The sequence below is a fragment of the Anopheles nili genome, chromosome 3 (genome assembly GCF_943737925.1).
Source record: "Anopheles nili chromosome 3, idAnoNiliSN_F5_01, whole genome shotgun sequence".
NCBI classification, from domain to species: domain Eukaryota; kingdom Metazoa; phylum Arthropoda; class Insecta; order Diptera; family Culicidae; genus Anopheles; species Anopheles nili.
This window is the reverse complement of record NC_071292.1, coordinates 35,315,529-35,338,562: the sequence shown is the minus strand read 5'-3', so window position 1 is coordinate 35,338,562 and position 23,034 is coordinate 35,315,529. Positions and strand designations below refer to the sequence as shown.

Sequence of the window (23,034 nt, the reverse complement as noted above, 5' to 3'; positions counted from 1 at the left end):
ACTACATATCAAATTTAAAATATACATTTCATACAACGAAGACTTTTTTGTAAAATGTTAACAGTTTCTTGTGATGATAAGATCATATTTTTGCCATGATTTATGATCTAACAAGCGGTGGTTTATCAATATAATTTTGAGATTAGATTAAGTGTGTATGTACAAGCGGATAAACAATAGAAATGTAACAGAAGATAGCTCTCTACACGAACTTATGGGCACAGTATTGTTTGTAATGTGAATTACTTAATACGGTTAAAAGATACACTTTTCATATTGCATATCTTTTTCATATTTTATTGAGACATGTAACTGTAAAATAGTACAAGTCTAAATGAAAATATCATCGCAGAAGAGAAAACTCTATCGTGATGCTATAGCCCCATGTCAAATGTGATCAAAGTATTGCCGGCGATAAATTATCACATATTTATAACGAATGTAAATTTGACACTCAAAAATTAAAATGATGTTAGTAACTAACTAATGATAACTGATCTAATGCTGATTTACACAGTGATCAAGCAACGATACGTGATCGTACGTTAAACGTTGCTCAACATGAAATACTCTCTAGCTAGCTTGCAGAATCTTCTCCGCTGTCAAGGTATTCGCCTATTGCGATTGAAGTTAGAGTTATACAACGAATTAATAGATCCAGTATTCAGTTACACATGACGTCAATCCAATTTAAACCCTTTAATATCTATTCCGGGGTTAAAAGGAAACTCATAAAAAGGATGTTGGACCTCATATGTAATTTTAATGCAGATACGATGACAAGCTTAATGAGCCGCACTCTTGTGCAGTGGATCAGACTCTCTCGGAACGGGTAGGCAGGACAAAGCATTCGATTGGAACCGCACAGCGCAGGCAAAGAAGAGCCATAGTAGATCCGAATTGAGATGACGTGATGGCATGAATGTTCCCGGCAATAGTGCAGGGCCAGCGCTCTATCGCGGGGTTTTCCCGCAGCAGATCAAAACCGCTATGGCACATGTAAGTATCGTAGAGGTAGAAAACTTAAAATTTCAATTTTGCTACGGAATACGGAATAACTTACCTTTTTCAGAATGAATCAATAGTGGATTTGGGAATTGTTTCGGGGTAATATAAAATAAAACAAAACATCATTCAATTTGGTTAGTATTAGAAAACTATGTATGTGTTTAGTCGGACAATGTATTTAATAAAGAAAAGCTGGATTTAAAACCACGCGAAATAAGAATTTTTCAAACACGCAAAAATTAAAATTGATTAAGATTTAAATTTTTGTTAACTATTTCGTTCTGATAGCAGTGATGAATCAAATTGCGCGAAAAAGTAGATTAACTTCAGTTTTTTTTATTTCTTCTGAATTATGTCAAGCACAGTGTCTTAAAAACATTGTTCAAAAAAAATAAAGTCAATTGAGATATCATATGCAAAATTGATTATAGTGTATTTAAAAAAAAAGCTCAATGTTACGTCGTACCCTTTGTTCTGATGGATAAAAATAGTAAGATTAATATAGGGCGGGTTGCGTACGTTTCTTCTCTTCTGTACCCATATAACAACATATAAAGTTGGGAAAAAAGTAACTGAGAACAATAACTCTTTTTTCTCCGTTGGCTATACTGTGATTTTCTTCAACGTCTTAAAAGCGATTGCCTTTTGATTCGTGCTTGCTATTATTCCTCAATGAGCCTTGAGATACACATTTCCGTTTTCGCACCGTGGGGTGTTTTACAAACTCATTTTTCCACGTATTCAGATGCTGCTGCGTGGTTTGATCCTATGTCTGACAACAGTAGTTGTAAGTATAACTGTTTTTTTTCTATCTCGACCGCATCCTTTCGTTTCACCGAATCTGCAACATTCCTACAAAAACAAATCTGCCCACACGGACTCACCACTGCAGAGAAACTGATCAAAATTTTGCTACAAATTAAAGCATTACAATACCATCATCGGTGGTGGATTCTTATTAAATTCAGGGATAAACATAATAAGAAAAAAAATTACAGCTAAGTATAATAGGTATAATAACACAAGTGCTTAATTCTAATAAATGTTGTAGGAATATACCAGAAGAACTATTATTCGTCGTCAGGAAAAGGGGGTGGAGAAGTAATAGAAGTTACTTGTTTTAATGCTAACGCATCGTTTTATCATAAGTACTGGTTGATATGCGCTGGACAGAGACCAAATAAAGAAATCAAGAGATAAGAAACATCAGCAAAGACAATCAACTTAGCAACTAAAGTAACGATGCCGACAAACAGTACATTTTTCACTTCATACGAGAACGTGTTTTGTATCCTTGATACTTCTGTGTCAACGAGAAAATGTTTCATTCACTGAAAAAAAGGTCCTTTCAATTTTCTCCGTTCTCATCGCTACGTAGCGAAAGGTATTAAAGGAGTTTTCCATCTCTCAACAATTCGTCACTTAGTTTCAGCTGTTCGCTTGCTTGCAGTATTCTTTTTCTTTTCTTCCTGATCACGTAACTGTATTTATCCTTTCTTCGTTTATTGTATTTTGTGGAGGATTTAGTTTTCCTCCAAGACAGTTGATTTCATCTGATGATTTGTTCTGTTCTTTATAAGATATTTCGTTAAAACAAGATTTTTGTTATTGTAATGTGCAAAAAGAAAAGGTTTTTTTTCTTCATTTTTTAGATATTTTATAATTTTTTTGTCATTTTCAATCTTTTTTATGATTACCAGATGATAGTAGCAAATCTCTTAAACAATTACAATTCGCAAGTATATCGATTGGCTAGATCGTGATACCGATTCTGATGATGTTTCTTCTTCAATTTTTCTTTCCATTAGTAGTCTACTATAGTATGTACGCTCTAAAATATCTTCCATGTCCATTCATACGTTAAGTTGATGAAGAACCTAGCTGGTATTGTAATCTTTGAAAAGGGAAATGTTATCTTCCTTGGACTTTATATGCTTGTGTCTGAAAGCTTGTATAAGAATGGGTGAAAAGTTGGCAATTTCACTGAAGAAACCATTCCACAAGCATGATGATGTTTGCTGATGGTGATGGCATATTGATGGTATATGTATCATGCTTATCGTTCATCGTTCCAACTGCATTTCACGCGCTACTACATTTTGTACTATACCACTGTATCAAAACGGACGAATATTGACCACACTGATTTGGAGTGCAACGATCTCTGCCACCAATCGAAGCTCAGTGAATCAACTTCGTCCTTATCGTTTAAGAACTGACGATGTTATTACAGCTCAAATCCAGACCGGGCAATTCTTGTTTATCTTCGATGTTACATACGGCGACGTCGGTCTAAAGACACGAACTTAATTTTGATACAGTAGTACCCACGCACGTCTTTCTTCTGAGTTACTATGACGTGATCCATTATGATGGAAGGTATGGATCACATGATATTTTTAGGGATTTCATTCTTCGATGTTGTAGATCATGAGGAGATATTCATTCCTCTGTTGCTCGTCAATGTGTGGCGGAGCTAACGGCGACTTGGGACTCAGTGGCTGAAACCCAACAAACGAAAACGTCCTTACCAGGTTCGGACGATCGAGCCGATCTTTACGGATGCACAACACGACAGCATCGCATTCAAGCTTTTCTTCTGCGAATTCAAGCAGAGAAATGAAAGAATGCTTCGATGCCTCGTGCGACATGGCTGACGGAAGCGACACGTAAAGAATATTCTCGATCGGGTTGAAGATCGTTTCCCAGCTGCTGCATTTCTGCGGTGTTACGAAAAGTTTCAGCGTAATGCCAGTTGGAGCGGATTGGCTGAGAACTTCTTGAATAACAGCAGCTTCCTGTTGGTTCATGTAGTCCACGGTCGATTCGGGGAAATCCAGATCATAGTACTCAGATGAAGCGGTGGTCGTTGTCGAATCGAAAGAATCCTTGCGATTGTATTCTGTGTGTTGGGTGATATAAACAACAGGATGTTTAATTATTGTTCATCAAGTTAAAAGGAATACACTTTTGACGAACTATCGATTGCGTTCGATAAAAATGCTTACCCTTCAAGGGAGACGCCCTATCGTGATCGGTTCGAATTGTTGGAACATCAGGACCACCACAGCGGTCCTACAGCCAACGAAACACAGTAGGAGTCGGAACCCGCCGAAGACGAGGACGACGAAGAAATCGTACGTTTACTCATACGATTACTACTACTAAGACTTGGCTCACTGAAATGGAACAAAAGGAAATTTATTAGTAAATTGACTAACAATTTAAACTAGACAAGAAGATTATGCGCAACGATTTCAGCTTTTTGCTTTTGATTGATTTTAAAATTATGCCCAAAATTCAGCACATCCACACAAACTAGGGATAATTTCTCCTATTCTTGTCGTCTTATGCTATATAAAAAATGATAATCGTATTCAAATATTTAGTTTAACCAACGCATCTGTAACAGAACCACCACGAATAGGGATATGAAAAAACATTTTGGAAACTAGTTGAAATTTGAAAAAAAAAAAAGGAAATGTCTAATAGTTGATTGAATAAATCCCCAGAGGCACTCAATTGCTTAATCAAAAATGATTAAATAACACGATTATCTGTACATTTGACGTAACACATTTTCTAGCTGATTACTCAACTGACATTACTATCTGCGTTATCAACTAAAACAACACAAATCCATTGCAAAGGAAAGTGGCCATACGTTTGTAATTTTTGAAATGATGCGTACTTAGCCTGATTGCGGCGCAGCATAATGCCGGTCGAATTACCCGAGCTAGCCGTAACTTCGAATTTGGCACCAACAATAGAAGAGGGAACTTTCATCTTGATTGTGATGGTAGGGAAATATGCGATTCGCGAAGCCTTGCACAGTTGTATTTCAATCACGATTAGTAGCAAATGATTAAAAACCCCTTCTCAAACTTTAATGATAATCGCACGGAACTCAAACTGTTGGACGCAAATCAAACGTTAACAAATTGCAACAATCGGTTGAATCAGCGTAAAATAAAATGTGTGTGGCTTTTGATTATTCACAATTTGTACACTGCGAGTAAATGACACCGTGGCAAGTTTCTCGTGGGTTATTTTGTTTGCAACACGTTAGGAGATTTCATCGACCATAATAGCGCACATTTTCTCGGACGAACGCCGACTGATTGGCTCTTCCCTGTCAGCCGCGGCCTGATGATGCTGCAAAGGAGGATCGCGAAATTCAATCGTCAATCCCACGACACTAACTAATACATGCAGCCCACCAGGAATGTGCGGTGTACACGGTTTGTCAAAGGCGCGCATCATCGAAAGAACGCCCTGTATGTATATTTACGAAAGAAAAGTGACATTGTTGCTTCACGTTCACGAGCTATGGATGGATGGTTTGATGGTGGTCGAAACGGCAGTTAAAAAAGTACGAGAAACAAAGCATGAACTCGTATACAGGAAAACCTCGTCAGCAAAAAAACAGCGTTAATAGCAATTCTAGGTTTACGCCGCGTTGCTTTTGTTTTGCTTTGGTCCAAACCCTTGAGTGTGCGATAGATGGCACACTGGGTTGGTGAAGGAGGAAGAATATCACACAACGAGTTGAGAAGCAAACGGAAAGATGTTGAATGTTGTGTGAAAACCAAAAAGATCGCTTTTGGCATCAACCCCCAGTAATCGTGTATGGACAAAAATCCCATCTTGAATTATTTTATCATAACGATGATGATCGACGGAAAATCATGCATTTTTCATCAATCACCATTTTCTATTGTTTGAATGGCCTCGATAAATAACAGCACGTGCATGTTTGGGTGCTATTAAAAGGTTGAAATTAATTTATAGGCGATGGGTTAGCGAGAATTAAAATTCGCGCAAATATTTCTAAACATAGCTGAGCAATTCGATTGTTCGAGGGCGAGGTCGATCGTCATCACCGATTGTTACACGTGTCTTTTTAAGAAGAAATATATATTTATTATTTGCTTTTTCTTTTACAATTGCGCATTTCGTTCGGCAAACCTGTGAGATGATCGCGAACGATCTTTAATACAAATTACCCATCCCTTTGCCGTTGGGGGTATGTTGTTAAGCCAATTTTCTACCATTCAATGCAGAACACACCACACACGTCGATATTCAGCAATACAAGTTGGTTAAAGCCGTTTGTCGATGTAAATGCACATGGTGGTGGTGTGTTCAGCAAATAACACGGACATGGTGGTTTTGACTTGCCAGATGAGCGAAAACGCGATATATTTAGAACCCTCGTACAGGCGCGCAAGTTAATACGGCGGGCATATACTTGACTTTACCACCGAAGGGAGAGGTAAAATAAATTACTTTAGCAATTCTAACCGTAGATGTGAGAGATCTGTATATGGCAACTATGCTGACAGTAATCAGCAAAGAATAGTATTGGAATAAAAGTTAATGCAAGAAAAGCAAAATAAATCCTTCCCGCTAAAATATGCTTGATGGATTCAACAGAAATGCGCAACTTTTCATCACCCACGTCAACCAGCAGTTCATTGACTCATTCATATATTTCTTCGCAAAAGAAAAAAAAATATGTGAAAGACGTCTTCATCAGCCATATTTCTTTTAAAGGTGGCAAGCGATCCTTTAGCTGCGTACTATTGTACATTCCTACTACACGACCCTCATCGCTGTATGCGTATTTCGACTGGTACATTTAAAATTAAACAGATTATTCGATGACGCAAATGTTGAAGCAACGCCCCAATATTCGGAAAGATAACGACTTATTACGCCTTGACAAATAGTTCAAAATGGCACTACAAGAATCAATTTTAGCAATGAGAAATTACTAAAAATACATGTTTTTGTTGAGTGCCATTCAAACACTAAGTTTGGTTTAAATAAGTTCCATCTTTCCGCGATTGCGAGACGTGTGGTAGACATTCGGAAATTGATCAAACAAAAATAATAAAGTTTGTTAATTAATGCTATAGCAGCATCGAGTTCTATTTTCGTCCGAAATAACACCAAATGATAGGTGACACGAGTGGGTGCCAGAGCACGAGGGCCGAATTGTTGTTATTTTGATTTATCCTCCTCCTTCATCCGACGATCTTTACCACTGAACTCGCACTTAACCCCCCCTCTCGGCCACCCACTAGCAAAAATTCATGTCTTGCAGCGTTCAAACGTGCAGTGCTAGGGACCGGCTACGGACAGCGCAGCAAAACAAAACTGCCAAACACGCTGTTTCAACCGCGGATGTCCGCGTGGTCTCAAGGTGAACCCCGTTGCATTCGTACGTAAAATTCACGTAGGCGTTTGGAGGTAAACAGAAGCTTGTCCCAAAAACGTCGCCCTAGCGTACTCACAACCCTTTCAGTGACGCAGTTGGAACGGTGACAATGGTAAAGTAGTAATTGTGTTTCCGTTCGTTCGCGATAACTGCACGCTTATCAGCGCGCTAGCTTCAACAACACTGCTGACTTGAGCTGATAATGAAATGTCTATCGAGGCCAAGCTGCTAGACGGCACCGAAGATGTTGTTTCGAGGTGGTTAGACAAATGACGAAATATTGCAATTTTGAATTGATATTCCAAAATCGAACGTAGAAAAAGGTTCGTCAATGCTGCAGAGAGTAACTAAAAATGCACACAAAAACGTATGCAATTGCTTTAGTGCTCTAAAAGCAACAGAAAGTGTTATTTATTGAAATATGCCCATCACGATTATCCTTATCACAATATCAGAAAAGCCAGCTATAATTCCTCCCCCCGGAAACACTAGTGATTTTTTCCCGTTACCAATCCTTTAAGCTGGCCCAACGCACTCAATTACTCAATTAATTGAGTTAATTAAGATTGGGGAGAAAAGGGATAAAGCCAAATTACGATAGTGATCGAATGTGCGAATGATGTTGAGGAATTTGTAATGCTTGTTTCTCCTCGTCACACACATACACACAATCGCATTCCATTCGATCGTCATCGCTTCAAAGATGTTGATTAAACGTCCCAGAAGACGCTTAATCGCTTCAATTGATTGGATGTGGTTCGAGGCACTACTTTCTAGAAGCGGCGTTACAGCACACCATAAACATTGCGGCCCTTGCGATCGACGGCAGGCTAAAAATAGAACGCATATCGCAGCGCTCCTCCTGCAGCACCGCAAATGGCGTCGTGCTCTATTATCACAGAACGAGATCAACCAATAATGGCTTCAGCGTGTAGTACAGCGTTACGATTCTATAGTACTTCACAAACCTGTTTCTGCAAACTATCGTTTTTATGTTTTATTTTTGAGAAATCTGATATTTGTATAGGACGTGTCAATGCATTTTTGTTGAACGGAGCCATCATCCGGTTTTCTCTCATCAGCCATTCTCCATGGCAACCGGATCGAATCATCTCGAAGCGATCAGTTATCTCCATTATCTTAAAAACGAACATCACATGAAAGCACGTTTTGTTACACAAGAACAAAGCAGGCTGCCTTATTTGCCTTTGACGGTTTATTATGACCTATGTCAACAATTCTGTTATTAGATCATCATTCCGTGTGTGTTATCAGAATACTCAATAAAGCAGTACTGCTTTACGTTAGGAGCACGGAGACTTTCATCTGGCTGATCGGTAAACAAGATAGAAATAACAACATAACAAAATTTATCCGGAACATCTCCATAATACATCAATTCCTAAAAACTCACGACAGTTATACGCAAACTCTAGCGAGCAGTTGGGGGAAAAAAATCGCCATGTAACCAACTACTACACACTCCTGCAAATACGCACGCACACATCGAAGTTACAGTGTACAAGCAAACAAAATGGCGATATCTATCCGTGATGGCGAAATCACTAACTGCAACAAAATATCCTTGAACTTTGAGATAAAATAACGAAATATATTAGAAAAGTGTCGCATGAAGCAACAACTAAAATGTACTTCAGTCACCTGCGACACATCCTTTGTTTATCCAACACGTAAATGTGGGACGTTTATCCAATGGCCGAAGCCTTCCTAAGGGGAGATTCCTCCGCTAAGCAAAACACTGCACCTTACCAAATAGTAGGGAAATTAAAACAAAAACACACTTACCGCATGTTAAAACTTAACGACGGCATCTTGCTGGTTATGGATGGTTGTTGATTTTCTTTGCGTTTAATTCTGGAACTGCTATAGCCTCGAGGAGGTAAGTTCATAACTTTTTGCACCAATACGTTTTTTAGAGTGACGAAGCTTGTCAAAAATCGTACAGAAAATAGAGTGTAACAAAGGTGGTACAACCATGTGGTGCATTCGAAATGTCATTGTAGAAAAGTTTTAAATATTTGACATTCATAAGGACCACTAATCGTCGTTACGTTACATTTCTTATAAATGATTATAGGCTGCATACGAGAGCTACAGTGAACTTCTGATTAAAAATCATATTGAGTTCAACTGTCCCTCATTATGAACAAAAGAACTAGCACGTTGTGTGGACTTTAAATTTGTCTCATGATGCCACTCACACAATTTCAATAATAATTGCAGATAGTTCTTTCAAATATATGATTTACGATTATTACCTTGTATTCCGGCAAATTATATAATCAGAAGCATTATTACTAACGTAAACAGATTTATTTGGTTTTGTTAAGTAATTTGCTTTTAGTCGTTAACTGTCACTAGTCATGAGTGTGACAGTACTTTCTACAGGTCGAGCGAACTGAACTTGTTCGTTCATTGACATTGGACTCTTGAGCCAATCTGGTCTCGTATAAATATTTTCCTTTCGGTTGCTTTATTTACAAAATTGTTTGGTAAGAAGATACGCCTTAGAAGATATCTTTGATCAAAGTTAGGTTTATTGGCTGTTTTGTTTTGTAGTTGCATATACATATATTCTTATATTTCCGCATAGCCTTACAATTGTTTTGGTTAAAAAGATTTCTACCAAGCAATAGAAACATATCTTGAAAGGTATGCTCCATACCTATTAAATCATCTGAGGTTGATAAGAAGTGGAGTTCAAAGTCCACTTGGAATTAGGTGATGTTTTCATTCATTGATTCAATTTCATAATCCCTCGATATTTTCAGCTTTAAAACATGCTGCGTACGTTGCATTGTGTTTCGCGTTTGGTCGCCCCTGGCGCTCGTTTATTTAGCAGCAATACCCCAGGCAGCAATAAGCTGGTGATTACTGAGGTTGACGAAAAATCGGGCTATGCTACTGTCACGTTGAATCGTCCACCAGTAAACAGCCTAAACCTTGAATTATTGAAGGAAATATCGGTAGCGCTCGATGAACTGCAAAATAATAAATCCCGCGGAATGATACTGACATCTGTGAGTGGGGAAAATCGACTATCTCTCCTAGATATTAATTTGAATCTTTTTAGTCATCAAACACCGTCTTCAGTGCTGGATTGGATATCATGGAAATGTACAAACCTAACCAAGATCGGTTAAGGGAATTTTGGTCGACTTTGCAAGATGTGTGGTTCAAGCTTTACGGATCACCGTTTCCCACAGCGGCTGCCATTAATGTATGAATCGGTCCATTACTGCAAAATCAACGTTGCAAGACCTTGATAGAAACGAATTATTTCTATTACAGGGACATGCACCGGCCGGCGGATGCTTATTGTCTCTGTGCTGTGAATATCGAGTGATGTGTCCAAACTATACGATTGGACTAAACGAAACCCAGCTAGGAATCGTTGCTCCGACCTGGTTTCAAGCCTCGCTTCGCAATACCGTTTCTCGGCGTGAATCTGAGCTGGCCCTGACTCTGGGCAAGATGTACTCAACCTATGAGGCACTGAAAGTTGGTTTAATTGATGAAGTCGCAGAAAATAAGCAAAAAGCTCTCGAACAGGCTACCAGCTTTTTGGATCGGTTCCGTAAAATTTCTCCTATGGCCCGCGCCATGACAAAGCAGGCGCTACGCAGCAAGGACATTGTTGAATTAGAAGACAATCGTTCGCAGGATATTGATTTGTTTGTGTATGCCGTTAATCAACCGGCCGTTCAAAAAGGGCTCGAGGTTTATCTTGAAAGTCTTAAGAAAAAATCTGCTCAAAAGTAAAATCGTGCATATAGTAATAAATGTTCGAGACTCCACTTAGCATTTACGATGCAATTTTGTGTACTGAAAGTTTGTGAAATATATATTTTATACAGTAAACGATTGGAATAGTACAATTTGTTGTATTTAGATTTTTATTCTTTTAATATTAAGCATATTTTACACTATGCCTGTGCCAAAGAAGCATAGATGGGCTTTTTGTTCATTTAACGCGCTGCCCTAGGAACCAAGTGGATGTATTCTCAAAGGGTTGATTGTTGTACAAGTTAAGATTCGTAAAACCGGTTCGACACGAACGTGTTTTTAATGTAGTAACGATTTACAATTTTTGTAACCAATTAAATCATTAAATATTCTTGGAAATATGAACCGATTCGAAAATATGCATTAAATTACTCTTATGAATATCATGCCCAGGTTGTTAAGTGTGTTTTAGCAAAATAGGCATATTATGCTAATCATTCTTGTAAAACTATTTTATTTGATATAGTTTGATTGATATTATGATAAAAAATATTTGATTCGATTATTGGCTTCTAATTGATTTCATTTTCAATAATTTATTCCCTAGTAACACGTTGTCATGGAGGTGGTGTAGGTTGTTATGTTGTTTGTATCCCTCAACTCATACTCACAAGTTAACAGTAGAAGCATATATAAGCACGAGCATATATTTTCGTTTAGTTCTATTTTCATCATGGGTGAAAGTACTCTGGCAAATGATTCAACCTTCAATAAGGAGCTGGAACCTGGAGTAATCAGCAATGAAATGCTTATTGAAGCAATTTTGGCGCAAGGCCATAAAGGAGAAGCCGGTCGATTGGCACAACTGAATCCCGCACAGCTACATCTAGAGACGGTCACCGTGATTCGGCTGGAATTCCAGAGTAAGAGCAAGTATGGATCATTGAATTATGATGGTACAATACCAGCGTGGTATGGTTTGCATTTACAGATATTTTAAAAATCGATCACCTGTGGGTGATGAAAAATCTAGAGGTGCTTTCATTGGCCTTTAATAAAATCGACAAAATTGAAAACTTGTCGCGTTTGCCAAAAATAAAGGAGCTAAATCTGTCTTTTAACTACATTGATAAAATTGAAAATTTGGATAAATTGGAAAAATTAAGGATTCTCTCGCTCTATGGAAATCGTATTACGAGAATCGAAAATATTGACAAACTGGAACGTTTAGTGATTCTTAGCGTTGGACGGAACAATATCAATACATTAGATGGTCTGGAGCGTTTACGATTTTTGAAGGAACTACGATCTTTAAATCTGGCGGAAAACCCCATTGCACAGGATACAGAAAAGCCATTGCGTTTATATTTAGCAACATTGTTGCCTCACTTGAAATATTACGAATATGTGTTGATTAGACCCAATGAACGTGATGCAGGAAAGGACAAATTTCAGTAAGATTACTATAGCACCAACTAAATTGTAGAGAAATGGCTAATGTATCGTATTTGTGTATTCGTGTTGAAGGAGGGAGCTAATAGATGTTTTAGAACACGAGCGTGTGGAAATCATTGAGCGTATGCAAGCGGCAAAGGAGCGGGATGATGAAATTAGGCTTTCGAAAAGTTTTGTGGAACATTTAAATGCTCACCAGTTATTCGATTCGCTGTATGAAGGGGATCCAGAAGGTGTCGCTTTGTTAAGTATCGGACCTGAAGCGGAAGATCTGAAAAATGAGTAAGTATCTGTCGAACGATGTAACAGTAAAATTGTATGCGTATAATGGTTTACATACTAACCTTATAAGATAAACCTGATCGTATTGTACATATGGATTGTAATGATTGCAGCTATCGCAATGAGGCATATTCTTTTACGCAAAATATCTACAAGATGGGCTTAGAGCAGCATGATAAGCGTCAAGTAGAAATTGAATTATACAATCGTTGCATTCGAGACGAGCGGAAACAAGCACAGTTAATGGGTCAAAAGTGCGATTCAGCTGTTTAACCAACGATGGAGAACGGTACTCATTTCTTAGGTTTTTTTTCAGAATCATCAACAATTTTCTGGAATCCTACAAACAATTGTACACACAAGCGAAAGATATCGTTGCCGGGCTAAAAGGTAGAGATCTAAATAGCAAAACTTACAATGCGGAAACCGAAGCACTCTTGGATGAGCTTAACTTGTGTAAAAGTGGTTTTAATTCACTGTTTGACGACACTTGGCATACGTTGATGGGAATTGAAATGCAATTATTTGAAAGAACGGAGGTAGTTATATTGAACTTTTTAAGCAGATGATCTTAAATAAAATAATGTATTCTATGTATAAATTTAGGAAGGTAACTCCACGTTTGAGAACACCATTAAGGAAATGACCAACGAGTTTATCGAGATGGCACAGGGACAATTCGTTTTATTGCGTGAAGCAGAAATGAACTTCAGTGATGCCCTCGTGGATACGGTTCAGCAATTCGTGACAATCAAGGCCGCTTCAGGGCAAGCTGACAAATTACCAGAAGCACTGAAGGAGGTTAGAGAAGCACCCTATGGGAAATAGATTATGCCTTGTTTTTGTTCGATGAATGTCTATAATTTCCTTTATTTACAGTCTTTGGACGATAAGGATGTCATCACAAATATGGCTGCCGGAATGCGTGATCAACATATGCAGCAGATTGATGCACGAGAAGATAAACTGATTAGTCGAAGCCGTAACTGGGTTAAGGAACTCTGCGATGACTTGCAAAAGTATGCTAAATAAATAATAAAGTAGCTAAATGATATTGATATAGTTGTAAACTAATATATTATGTCATTGCAGTTCAGAAATTAAGCGTAACAGAGCGAAAGTGTTGGAAATAACATACTTTTTGGATCAGCACCGGCAATCCTTTATGTCGGCATTAGATGAAGTGGCGAGTAAACTGGAAGTATAAAACACATAGTTACTGGAAATAATATAAGATCCTCAAAACATATAGTGGAAAATAAAATATTCAGCCACATGTATATTGGAATGTTTCAGCCTCATGTCCAGCACATATCAGGAACGTATCTGTACTCACCAATCCTTCCTTATATTGTTTCTCTCTTCCATGTATCCCTAACATTAAATTATCTTGTTATAACTTCTCCTGCTCATCGTTATATAAATCCAGGATATTTCATTTTAAATCATTATATCACAAAAGGCACCGATTATTATACGAAAGGCGGAAATTATTAATTACATATTCAAAATGTTATGAACAATGTCGAAAAATCAACCAAAAGTGTATAAGACAATGATCAATTAGGCATCATATTTGAGGTACCATCTTCTAGAGTAAGTACTCTGATTCTGGTTAGACGGGAAAAGAGATCTAATCGTGGTATACGGTATTTGCATAAATTATATTTTGCTAACAATTTTCGCTTCAATTTTTGAACACATTACACTAAGCTCAGATCAGGACGATGTTTAGTAATGATGATGGCTCAAATGGCTCGTTCCATGGACGATGCTGGAGCTGGAGTGCGCGATCGGGGCGGCGTGATGTGCGATCGGGGCAGAGTAGTGCGCGATCGGAGCAACATGGTGCGCGATCGGGGCAGCATGGTGTGCGATCGGGGCAGAATAGTGGGCAATCGGGGCAGCATGATGATGCTGGATGGTAGCGTGCGCTACTGGAGCATGGGCGTAGCTGGACACATGCACTGGCTGGGCGATCACTTTGTGAACGGGCTGAGCGATCTTCACTCCCGAGGGCTCACGGCGGACAACGGCGTTGAATCCGGAGTGATGATCGGCGTGGTAGTCAACGATGCGGTGGTGGCCATCGGAGTCCAACAGCGAGTACTGTCCATGGACTTCATCTCCGTGGCGGGTTTCGTGCTGGCTCTTGATGTCTCCGGTGTGCTGATCATGCACAGAGTACGAGAACTCGTAGTTAGCCGGAGCGTGGTGCTCTACGGACTTGATGATCGTCGGCTGGGCGATGGTGTGCTGGTACACGGCCGGGGCAGCGTGGATGGATCCGACATGGTGGATGGCGGGTGCAGCATGATGCTGGATGGTGGAGTGCGAAGTAGCGATGGCTCCGTGGTGGGCAACAGGAAGAAGCCCAGCGCTGGCGGCCGCCACCAGAGTGGCCAGAAGGACGAACTGCAAGAAGCAAGAAATGCGTTACTGCTAACGTCAAGAACATCCCGGGCAGTGTAGTAGCTTATTTTCGAAGCTTTCGCTCATTCTTACTTTGAACGCCATGATAGTGTAGGATAATGCGCTGTTTACCGAATGGACAACTGCGTGATAATGCTCCAGTTTGTCATGATCGGTGTCTTTTATACTCAGGACGTGCTGGGGGTTTTTGACTGCTTCCGTCCTTGAGACTAGATTATCGAGAAATTGTGCTACTTTCACTCCCGAAAACTGATCTGCACCAAAAAGCAATGAGCAAGGATGGAAAATAGCTATCCCGTTCCACCTTGAGCGAGAAGAAAACAGTATGCCCCTAAAAATGAAAGGAGAGCAATGTTTACAAACTGGACACACCTCCACAGAATACAAGCAGAACGTAGTAAAATGCTTGGGATAAAATTCAAGTTCTCGGTAATTTTATGGTTTGAATCCACACAACGCTATTTGTTATCTAGTGATATGTAAATTGACGTTTTAGAAAATCATGCTAGTGCTAATTATGCGATTGATGCAATGAATGCACTGATGCGTCATATTTCTTCAAATCGTTTAGTAGTTAGCGTATTTCACCATTAACGATATTGTCGAAGCAAAAAAATTAAATAGGCAAAGTTTTTTTTACGAATTCAAAGATGCTTCCTTATCTGTGCATCTTTACTGGATAGCTCTTTATATATCTTTCTATTATTGACCATCGGTTTGGCAAGGTCCCGTTTATCTACTACCATAGGTTATCTGCCACCTGCATAAACCTTTCCTATGTTATTAATAAATCGCCCCGTAAACCAATGATCTTTATGCCATCAGTGTATTCTAGGATCTAGTTTGACTTCAACTAGTTCCCAAGATTTCGATTATTTGATCGCGAATGGCCCTCTTTAGAGGTACCGCTTTGGTTGTAGCAAAGTCTTCTGAAATTTTTCCATCCACCACCATATGTTGTCCATGATCATAACAGCAAGTCTGGTAAGCTTGGCAGGGTTTTGAAATGAGTAGATTGTGTGATTTTCGTCTTTGTAGTCTATGGAGAGATAGATGAATTGGTGCTGTTGCTTCGCCATTTTCTTTGAAATCTCCCACTAGAAAAAAATCTGGACGGATAGTCTCCAACCAGTTTTTTAAGGAATGAGACTGAAGAACTAGGATGAATAATGCTGCACCTTTATTTTTGATCAGATCAGCCGTTGTTCCGTAAATGTCGAGTGTCTTGGTACTATCTAGCCGACGAATGGCTTTTCAGGTTTCAAAAATGCTAGATAACGATAGCATTATATCGTTTGCTAGTGGATTCTTCTACTGTTCGTGGAACTGATCGTTGAATTATTTATCCGAAAAAAATGGATTCTCATCCTTTCTACAATAGTTGTTGCCCTTAGGCATGAAATCATTTCAGTTAGCTGCCAGTCCTTCGCCCTTATCAGTAATCCTTCAATTCGCTCATCACGTTTCTTCGTTGGCACTTTAATCCTCATTGCATGTGATTCCCTAGTAATAAACACTATCTTGATCTTTCTTTTGATAGTTGTCTTACGTGCCATTTTTGACAAATCAAAACTTCTATTCTCCCAACATTTCTCATTTCCTACATTTTACACTTCTTTTCTATTTAATTCCACAAGTTATTCTTCTATCAATTACACAGATTCCTCGCTTGGGTATGGCGGGTACATCATAGGGTATATCACTTTACTTCTTCACCCCTTTTTTTCTCTACCCTAGTTACTTCACATTTATTAATCTGTTCTATCGTAATGCAAATGAAGGCACAACGTGCATACAACACCACAAATTTTACATCTTCATGATAATTATTGTCACTCCTGCTATTCTACTATTTATTTTATATTTCTTCAATCGCCATATCACTTGCTAGTAGCCTCCTAGCAAACCTTTTATTTTATTGTTTTCTTCATTTATATTCCAACTTTGAAACTCTCTCTTTTAATACCCGTTTGTACAAACGTTGTATTGAAAAAAAACCACCATATATATGGCTCCGAATAAAGGGCTGAAAAATATTATCTCGCCAAATTGCGATATTCATTGAATTTTCAAAATTTTATTAACAATCTCAAAAAGGCAACAAAAAGTATATAAGACAGTGGATAATTAGGCCTCTAACTCGAGGTACCACCTTCTAGAGTAAATACTCTGACTCTGATCAGACGCGAAAATAGAACAAATTGTTGTATACGGTATTTGCATAAATTATATTTTCCTAACATTTTTCGCTTCGATTTTTGAACACATTACACTAAGCTCAGATCAGGACGATGTTTAGTAATGATGATGGCTCAAATGGCTCGTTCCATGGACGATGCTGGAGCTGGAGTGCGCGATCGGGGCGGCGTGATGTGCGATCGGGGCAGAGTAGTGCGTGATCGGAGCAACATGGTGCGCGATCGGGGCAGCATGGTGTGCGATCGGGGCAGAATAGTGGGCAATCGGGGCAGCATGATGATGCTGGATGGTAGCGTGCGCTACTGGAGCATGGGCGTAGCTGGACACATGCACTGGCTGGGCGATCACTTTGTGAACGGGCTGAGCGATCTTCACTCCCGAGGGCTCACGGCGGACAACGGCGTTGAATCCGGAGTGATGATCGGCGTGGTAGTCAACGATGCGGTGGTGGCCATCGGAGTCCAACAGCGAGTACTGTCCATGGACTTCATCTCCGTGGCGGGTTTCGTGCTGGCTCTTGATGTCTCCGGTGTGCTGATCATGCACAGAGTACGAGAACTCGTAGTTAGCCGGAGCGTGGTGCTCTACGGACTTGATGATCGTCGGCTGGGCGATGGTGTGCTGGTACACGGCCGGGGCAGCGTGGATGGATCCGACATGGTGGATGGCGGGTGCAGCATGATGCTGGATGGTGGAGTGCGAAGTAGCGATGGCTCCGTGGTGGGCAACAGGAAGAAGCCCAGCGCTGGCGGCCGCCACCAGAGTGGCCAGAAGGACGAACTGCAAGAAGCAAGAAATGCGTTACTGCTAACGTTCAAGAACATCCCGGGCAGTGTAGTAGCTTATTTTCGAAGCTTTCGCTCATTCTTACTTTGAACGCCATGATAGTGTAGGATAGTGCGCTGTTTACCGAATGGACAACTGCGTGATAATGCTCCAGTTTGTCATGATCGGTGTCTTTTATACTCAGGACGTGCTGGGGGTTTTTGACTGCTTCCGTCCTTGAGACTAGATTATCGAGAAATTGTGCTACTTTCACTCCCGAAAACTGATCTGCACCAAGAAGCAATGAGCAAGGATGGAAAATAGCTATCCCGTTCCACCTTGAACGGAAAGAAAACAGTATGCCTCTAAAAATGAAAGGAGAGCAATGTTTACAAACTGGACACACCTCCACAGAATACAAGCAGAACGTAGTAAAATGCTTGGCATGAAATAAACGTGTACCAGTATGTTCAGCTGTGAATCGAAATAGCACTATTTCAATGTGATTTTTTATGTGTAATTTATTGACAAATCGTGATTTTACTATTCTTGCTTTGATACGATGGTAACATTAATGCGTCTTCTTTCATTCCATCGATAGACGAATGTGTTTTTTTACCTTTATATATGCTGTAATAATTTTTATGCTTTTATGCTGTAATATGATTCTTTTAAGTCACGCTGCAAGCCAATGAAATTTATGTCATTAGTGTGTTCTAGAATCTAGCTCTATTTGTTGAAGATAGTTTACCAGATGAAGCGCTAGCGCTTTGGTGGTAGCAAAGAGTTTTGAGAGTTTTCCATTCAAAATCGTACGTATGTCATGATCTCTAGTGCACGTCTGGTAAGCTAGGAGGGGATTCTAAAAGAGCATATTGTGTGATTTTTGGCTTTTATATCATTGGACAGTTAGACGAGCTGAAGCATTTGCTTCGCCATTTTCTTCAAAATTTGTTGCATGGTGATCTGGACAGATAGTCTAAAACCAGCTCTTCTACAAATGGAACTGATGAACTAGATCCAAATTCCCTTAGGTGGAAAATCTTATTCGACACCGAAATGCTCCTATAGTATTCTAAAAACGATGGATAGCTTTCCAGGTTTCACGAATACTATGGCAGCGGCGGACAGCATGACATTGTTTGCTAGTGGAGCCTCTTACTGTTCATTTAGCTGATCATTGAACAATTCAATCAGAAATCATTTAGTTCTCATCCTTACTACGACAATAAGTGCCCTTAGATATAAAATCATTTCAATGATCTTCTAGTCCTTTGCCCTTATCTACAATCCTTCAATTCTCTCATATCTTTTCCCCGTATTCGCTGTCTATGTTACCCAGCCATATAAAACATATATTAGTTCTCCTTTTACAACTGGCTTACATACCATTTATCACAAATCAATTGTAAAGCAAAATTTCATTAGCCCAGTTTTCTAACAACAATTCTATTTACCATTTATTTTCACAAGCCATTCATAAATAAATTACATAATTTCCTCGTTTCCTCATGACGATGCCTCTCCGACACTCTTTGTTTACATTCCACAATAAAGCGACTTAATATCCATAGTTTTCTCTATTCTATTCGCTCTATGATCCACTTATAGCCTCCTGTGTGATCGTGATATGAACGAAACCACAACGCGCGTAAAACACGTGAATAAAAGAAGAAAATTATTTTGAAACTGCTAATGAACTGATGTACTCACGTAATAGTAATGTAATGTAAAATTCATTTAAAAATAGTAAATATTTTATGTATTTTTTTATTTGAAAGAAGAATAATTTATGGTCCTATTGATGTACATTTAAAATATATATTTTTAAAATAATATAGATTTTCAATTTGAAAAAAAAATCCACAACAGTCAAAAAAGTGCGAGTACTGGATCGCTAAAATTTGAGTTTTGAGGCAACTTTTTAAAATTTAAACCTTTTAAAATAGTCTTGTATGCTGAAAAAATACTAGAAATGCTAGAAACATTTCCACTCGAAATTTGATGAATTAATTATCTGGTGTTCAATAGAAAATACCAGATACATAATCGAGAACTGCAAAAAAAGACTTTTCTCGCATACGTGCAAACGATATACGATATATACGATGTAAAAAGAAATCTTATCGTGGTATACGGTATGTGCATAAATTATATTTTGCTAACAATTTTCGCTTCAATTTTTGAACACATTACACTAAGCTCAGATCAGGACGATGTTTAGTAATGATGATGGCTCAAATGGCTCGTTCCATGGACGATGCTGGAGCTGGAGTGCGCGATCGGGGCGGCGTGATGTGCGATCGGGGCAGAGTAGTGCGCGATCGGAGCAACATGGTGCGCGATCGGGGCAGCATGGTGTGCGATCGGGGCAGAATAGTGGGCAATCGGGGCAGCATGATGATGCTGGATGGTAGCGTGCGCTACTGGAGCATGGGCGTAGCTGGACACATGCACTGGCTGGGCGATCACTTTGTGAACGGGCTGAGCGATCTTCACTCCCGAGGGCTCACGGCGGACAACGGCGTTGAATCCGGAGTGATGATCGGCGTGGTAGTCAACGATGCGGTGGTGGCCATCGGAGTCCAACAGCGAGTACTGTCCATGGACTTCATCTCCGTGGCGGGTTTCGTGCTGGCTCTTGATGTCTCCGGTGTGCTGATCATGCACAGAGTACGAGAACTCGTAGTTAGCCGGAGCGTGGTGCTCTACGGACTTGATGATCGTCGGCTGGGCGATGGTGTGCTGGTACACGGCCGGGGCAGCGTGGATGGATCCGACATGGTGGATGGCGGGAGCAGCATGATGCTGGATAGTGGAGTGCGAAGTAGCGATGGCTCCGTGGTGGGCAACAGGAAGAAGCCCAGCGCTGGCGGCCGCCACCAGAGTGGCCAGAAGGACGAACTGCAAGAAGCAAGAAATGCGTTACTGCTAACGTTCAAGAACATCCCGGGCAGTGTAGTAGCTTATTTTCGAAGCATTCGCTCATTCTTACTTTGAACGCCATGATAGTGTAGGATAGTGCGCTGTTTACCGAATGGACAACTGCGTGATAATGCTCCAGTTTGTCATGATCGGTGTCTTTTATACTCAGGACGTGCTGGGGGTTTTTGACTGCTTCCGTCCTTGAGACTAGATTATCGAGAAATTGTGCTACTTTCACTCCCGAAAGCTTATCTGCTTCAAATGTCTGAAAGAAAAAACCTAATTTCTACGTTCGTTATTTATATGTTTCCGCTAAGGCATGTAACTATTCTTCTTGGATTTTGAACATTTTCAAAATCTTATTGTGTGATATGTGATGGTTATTTCTCATTCAGGAAAAAGAGCTGTGTTTATTTGTTCATATGGATTTGAATGCAAGTGGTTTATTTTTGAGTCTAAGATTCAATTGAAAAAAGAATTACTTAATTTTGCTGTTGTATCTTATCGGTGTGTACGACCCTTTTTTTCATACACTTTCTTTTCGTTTCCGGTATCGTGCTATATTGTCGATAGTTTTTATATTGTACCGTTTAGTTATGTATAATAAATGCTTTAATGATCTTAAATGAAAAATGAAAGATATAAATGTAAAAAAATTATAACGTTGAATCTTGAAGTTATTTCTGATTTATATGCAACCATAACTAGATTTTTTTCTCAACTTGTGAGATAATTGAATAAGAAACTAAAGTATGGTAAGGTAATAAACTTGTTGATGATATTCAAGGCAACGAAAGGAATGAATCATCTAGACGACAAATAAGAACCGGTGCTGTTATACGAGGAAGGTGTGTCTCCACCGAAAATGTTCGTGTCGAAACTTTTATACAGATGACCTTGTAATCTATGTAAGGAAAATGGGAGTAAAAGTTGTTTGCAATTGCACTGATCTTTCACGAAGTTCCAGTTATACATGCTGCAAGAACACGGGTCATTGTACTTTTCTGTTTCGCATGAATATGGTACTACCTTTAATTTTCTTATGTTTAGTAATGGATAATTTTTATTATATTGGAAAGAAAAGTGCACATTTTTGATATTAGTTATAACCAAGACAGCGTATGACAACAATTACAAATAAAAGTAAAAATGTAAATAAAACCAAAAACAAATCATAACAACATGAAGTATGAAATCGCAAATTGAACATATCCTTCAGCGTCGAGCTTCCGTCTATTTGTCAACTAGTGTTTATTATGCATACAATGATATTGTTTTTCAACAAACATCGTTCAAACAGTTTTCCTACTTATAGCACAAGCGCATGCGTGGAAATTAGTTGGTGAATTTTGATAGTTAGTATTCGATCGCTACGCTGTGAGTACAGTAAAATAGATAAAAACGATCGAACGAACGATCAGCTAATGAGCAGATCACTCGTCAAGCGTACTTAGTTTTATTCTGGTTAGGTTGTTTAATTTTTCCTCGAAGGGGATTCTTTGAGAAAAGTATCAAAGAAAACAAGGTTGGACCTATAACGGACAGTTGTGGTTACCTAGGAAACGAATCAACATACACGAACTCAATGGTATCGAATGTGGGCATGTTTTCTTCAGACCAGTTTCAGGGGTTCGCATTTTCGTAATGGTTGTTAAAGCCGTGTGGCATTAATGCTGTTTTACAGTGTTTTATTGTAAAAAACTGTAATCACTAACATAGATGTGTAGTTGCTAATATTGTATGAAAACAAGGACAGGTATGAAAAAGCTACAATCCTGCTGTATCAAGAGTAATATGTGAAAGTGAAAACGTGAAAAAAAGAATAGTGTAATATTTGCGTTGTGCAGCTTACGCATGCTTTATTGTCTATGCATCTAAAACGCATATTAATGTTGTGATAACTCAACATGAAACAAACGAATACAAAACATATGACGTTGAAAACGTTTCATAAATTGCAACGAAGTAATAAGCACTAATTGTTGCCTCCCGAGTGT

The 23,034-nt window shown here is 39.2% G+C and overlaps 5 protein-coding genes across 6 annotated transcripts; 2 read left to right on the top strand and 3 right to left on the bottom strand.

Annotated features, from left to right (window-relative positions):
• Positions 1 to 1,328: 1,328 nt before the first annotated feature.
• Positions 1,329 to 5,054, bottom strand: LOC128727502 (ornithine decarboxylase antizyme). The gene is given in 4 exon segments (XM_053821421.1): positions 1,329 to 3,910; positions 4,017 to 4,065; positions 4,067 to 4,187; positions 4,700 to 5,054. Coding segments are annotated over 4 exon segments (759 nt in total). The 5' UTR covers positions 4,795 to 5,054; the 3' UTR covers positions 1,329 to 3,416.
• A 4,629-nt stretch (positions 5,055 to 9,683) lies between these two features.
• On the top strand, positions 9,684 to 11,124 carry LOC128723032 (enoyl-CoA delta isomerase 1, mitochondrial-like). Of its 2 annotated transcripts, none has more exons than XM_053816735.1 (4): positions 9,684 to 9,744; positions 10,024 to 10,272; positions 10,326 to 10,472; positions 10,544 to 11,124. In XM_053816735.1, exons 2-4 carry the CDS (start codon positions 10,033 to 10,035, stop codon positions 11,012 to 11,014), a joined length of 858 nt encoding a protein of 285 aa, XP_053672710.1. In that variant the 5' UTR covers positions 9,684 to 9,744; positions 10,024 to 10,032; the 3' UTR covers positions 11,015 to 11,124. The 2 variants fall into 2 exon arrangements, with proteins under 2 accessions (XP_053672710.1, XP_053672711.1); XM_053816736.1 differs by lacking the exon at positions 9,684 to 9,744 and adding an exon at positions 9,764 to 9,904.
• Positions 11,125 to 11,711: 587 nt separating this feature from the next.
• Positions 11,712 to 13,922, top strand: LOC128725379 (dynein regulatory complex subunit 3). The gene is made up of 8 exons (XM_053819120.1): positions 11,712 to 11,901; positions 11,970 to 12,432; positions 12,506 to 12,715; positions 12,829 to 12,969; positions 13,032 to 13,254; positions 13,322 to 13,516; positions 13,595 to 13,734; positions 13,808 to 13,922. The coding sequence occupies exons 1-8, from the start codon at positions 11,712 to 11,714 to the stop codon at positions 13,920 to 13,922; spliced, it is 1,677 nt and encodes a 558-aa protein (XP_053675095.1).
• A 445-nt stretch (positions 13,923 to 14,367) lies between these two features.
• LOC128724148 (histidine-rich protein PFHRP-II-like) lies at positions 14,368 to 18,293 on the bottom strand. The gene is made up of 4 exons (XM_053817913.1): positions 18,219 to 18,293; positions 17,461 to 18,127; positions 15,221 to 15,402; positions 14,368 to 15,130 (listed from the first exon to the last, which is right to left on the bottom strand). Exons 1-4 carry the CDS (start codon positions 18,228 to 18,230, stop codon positions 14,447 to 14,449), a joined length of 1,545 nt encoding a protein of 514 aa, XP_053673888.1. The 5' UTR covers positions 18,231 to 18,293; the 3' UTR covers positions 14,368 to 14,446.
• A 1,996-nt stretch (positions 18,294 to 20,289) lies between these two features.
• On the bottom strand, positions 20,290 to 21,135 carry LOC128723187 (cuticle protein 7-like). The gene is made up of 2 exons (XM_053816905.1): positions 21,108 to 21,135; positions 20,290 to 21,016 (listed from the first exon to the last, which is right to left on the bottom strand). The coding sequence occupies exons 1-2, from the start codon at positions 21,117 to 21,119 to the stop codon at positions 20,333 to 20,335; spliced, it is 696 nt and encodes a 231-aa protein (XP_053672880.1). The 5' UTR covers positions 21,120 to 21,135; the 3' UTR covers positions 20,290 to 20,332.
• Between the last annotated feature and the right edge of the window lie 1,899 nt (positions 21,136 to 23,034).

What these genes read in the sequence shown, in the direction of transcription:
- LOC128723032 (XM_053816735.1), top strand. Translation starts at nt 10,033, where the DNA reads ATGCTGCGTACGTTGCATTGTGTTTCGCGTTTGGTCGCCCCTGGCGCT. An exon ending in GCGGAATGATACTGACATCT is followed by an intron (nt 10,273 to 10,325) that starts GTGAGTGGGGAA and finishes GAATCTTTTTAG; the next exon opens with TCATCAAACACCGTCTTCAG. An exon ending in CCACAGCGGCTGCCATTAAT is followed by an intron (nt 10,473 to 10,543) that starts GTATGAATCGGT and finishes TTTCTATTACAG; the next exon opens with GGACATGCACCGGCCGGCGG.
- LOC128725379 (XM_053819120.1), top strand. Translation starts at nt 11,712, where the DNA reads ATGGGTGAAAGTACTCTGGCAAATGATTCAACCTTCAATAAGGAGCTG. An exon ending in AATTATTTGAAAGAACGGAG is followed by an intron (nt 13,255 to 13,321) that starts GTAGTTATATTG and finishes GTATAAATTTAG; the next exon opens with GAAGGTAACTCCACGTTTGA. An exon ending in TACCAGAAGCACTGAAGGAG is followed by an intron (nt 13,517 to 13,594) that starts GTTAGAGAAGCA and finishes CTTTATTTACAG; the next exon opens with TCTTTGGACGATAAGGATGT.
- LOC128724148 (XM_053817913.1), bottom strand. An exon ending in CCATGGAACGAGCCATTTGA is followed by an intron (nt 15,403 to 17,460) that starts GCCATCATCATT and finishes TTTTTGGTGCAG; the next exon opens with ATCAGTTTTCGGGAGTGAAA. An exon ending in ACACTATCATGGCGTTCAAA is followed by an intron (nt 15,131 to 15,220) that starts GTAAGAATGAGC and finishes TGCTTCTTGCAG; the next exon opens with TTCGTCCTTCTGGCCACTCT.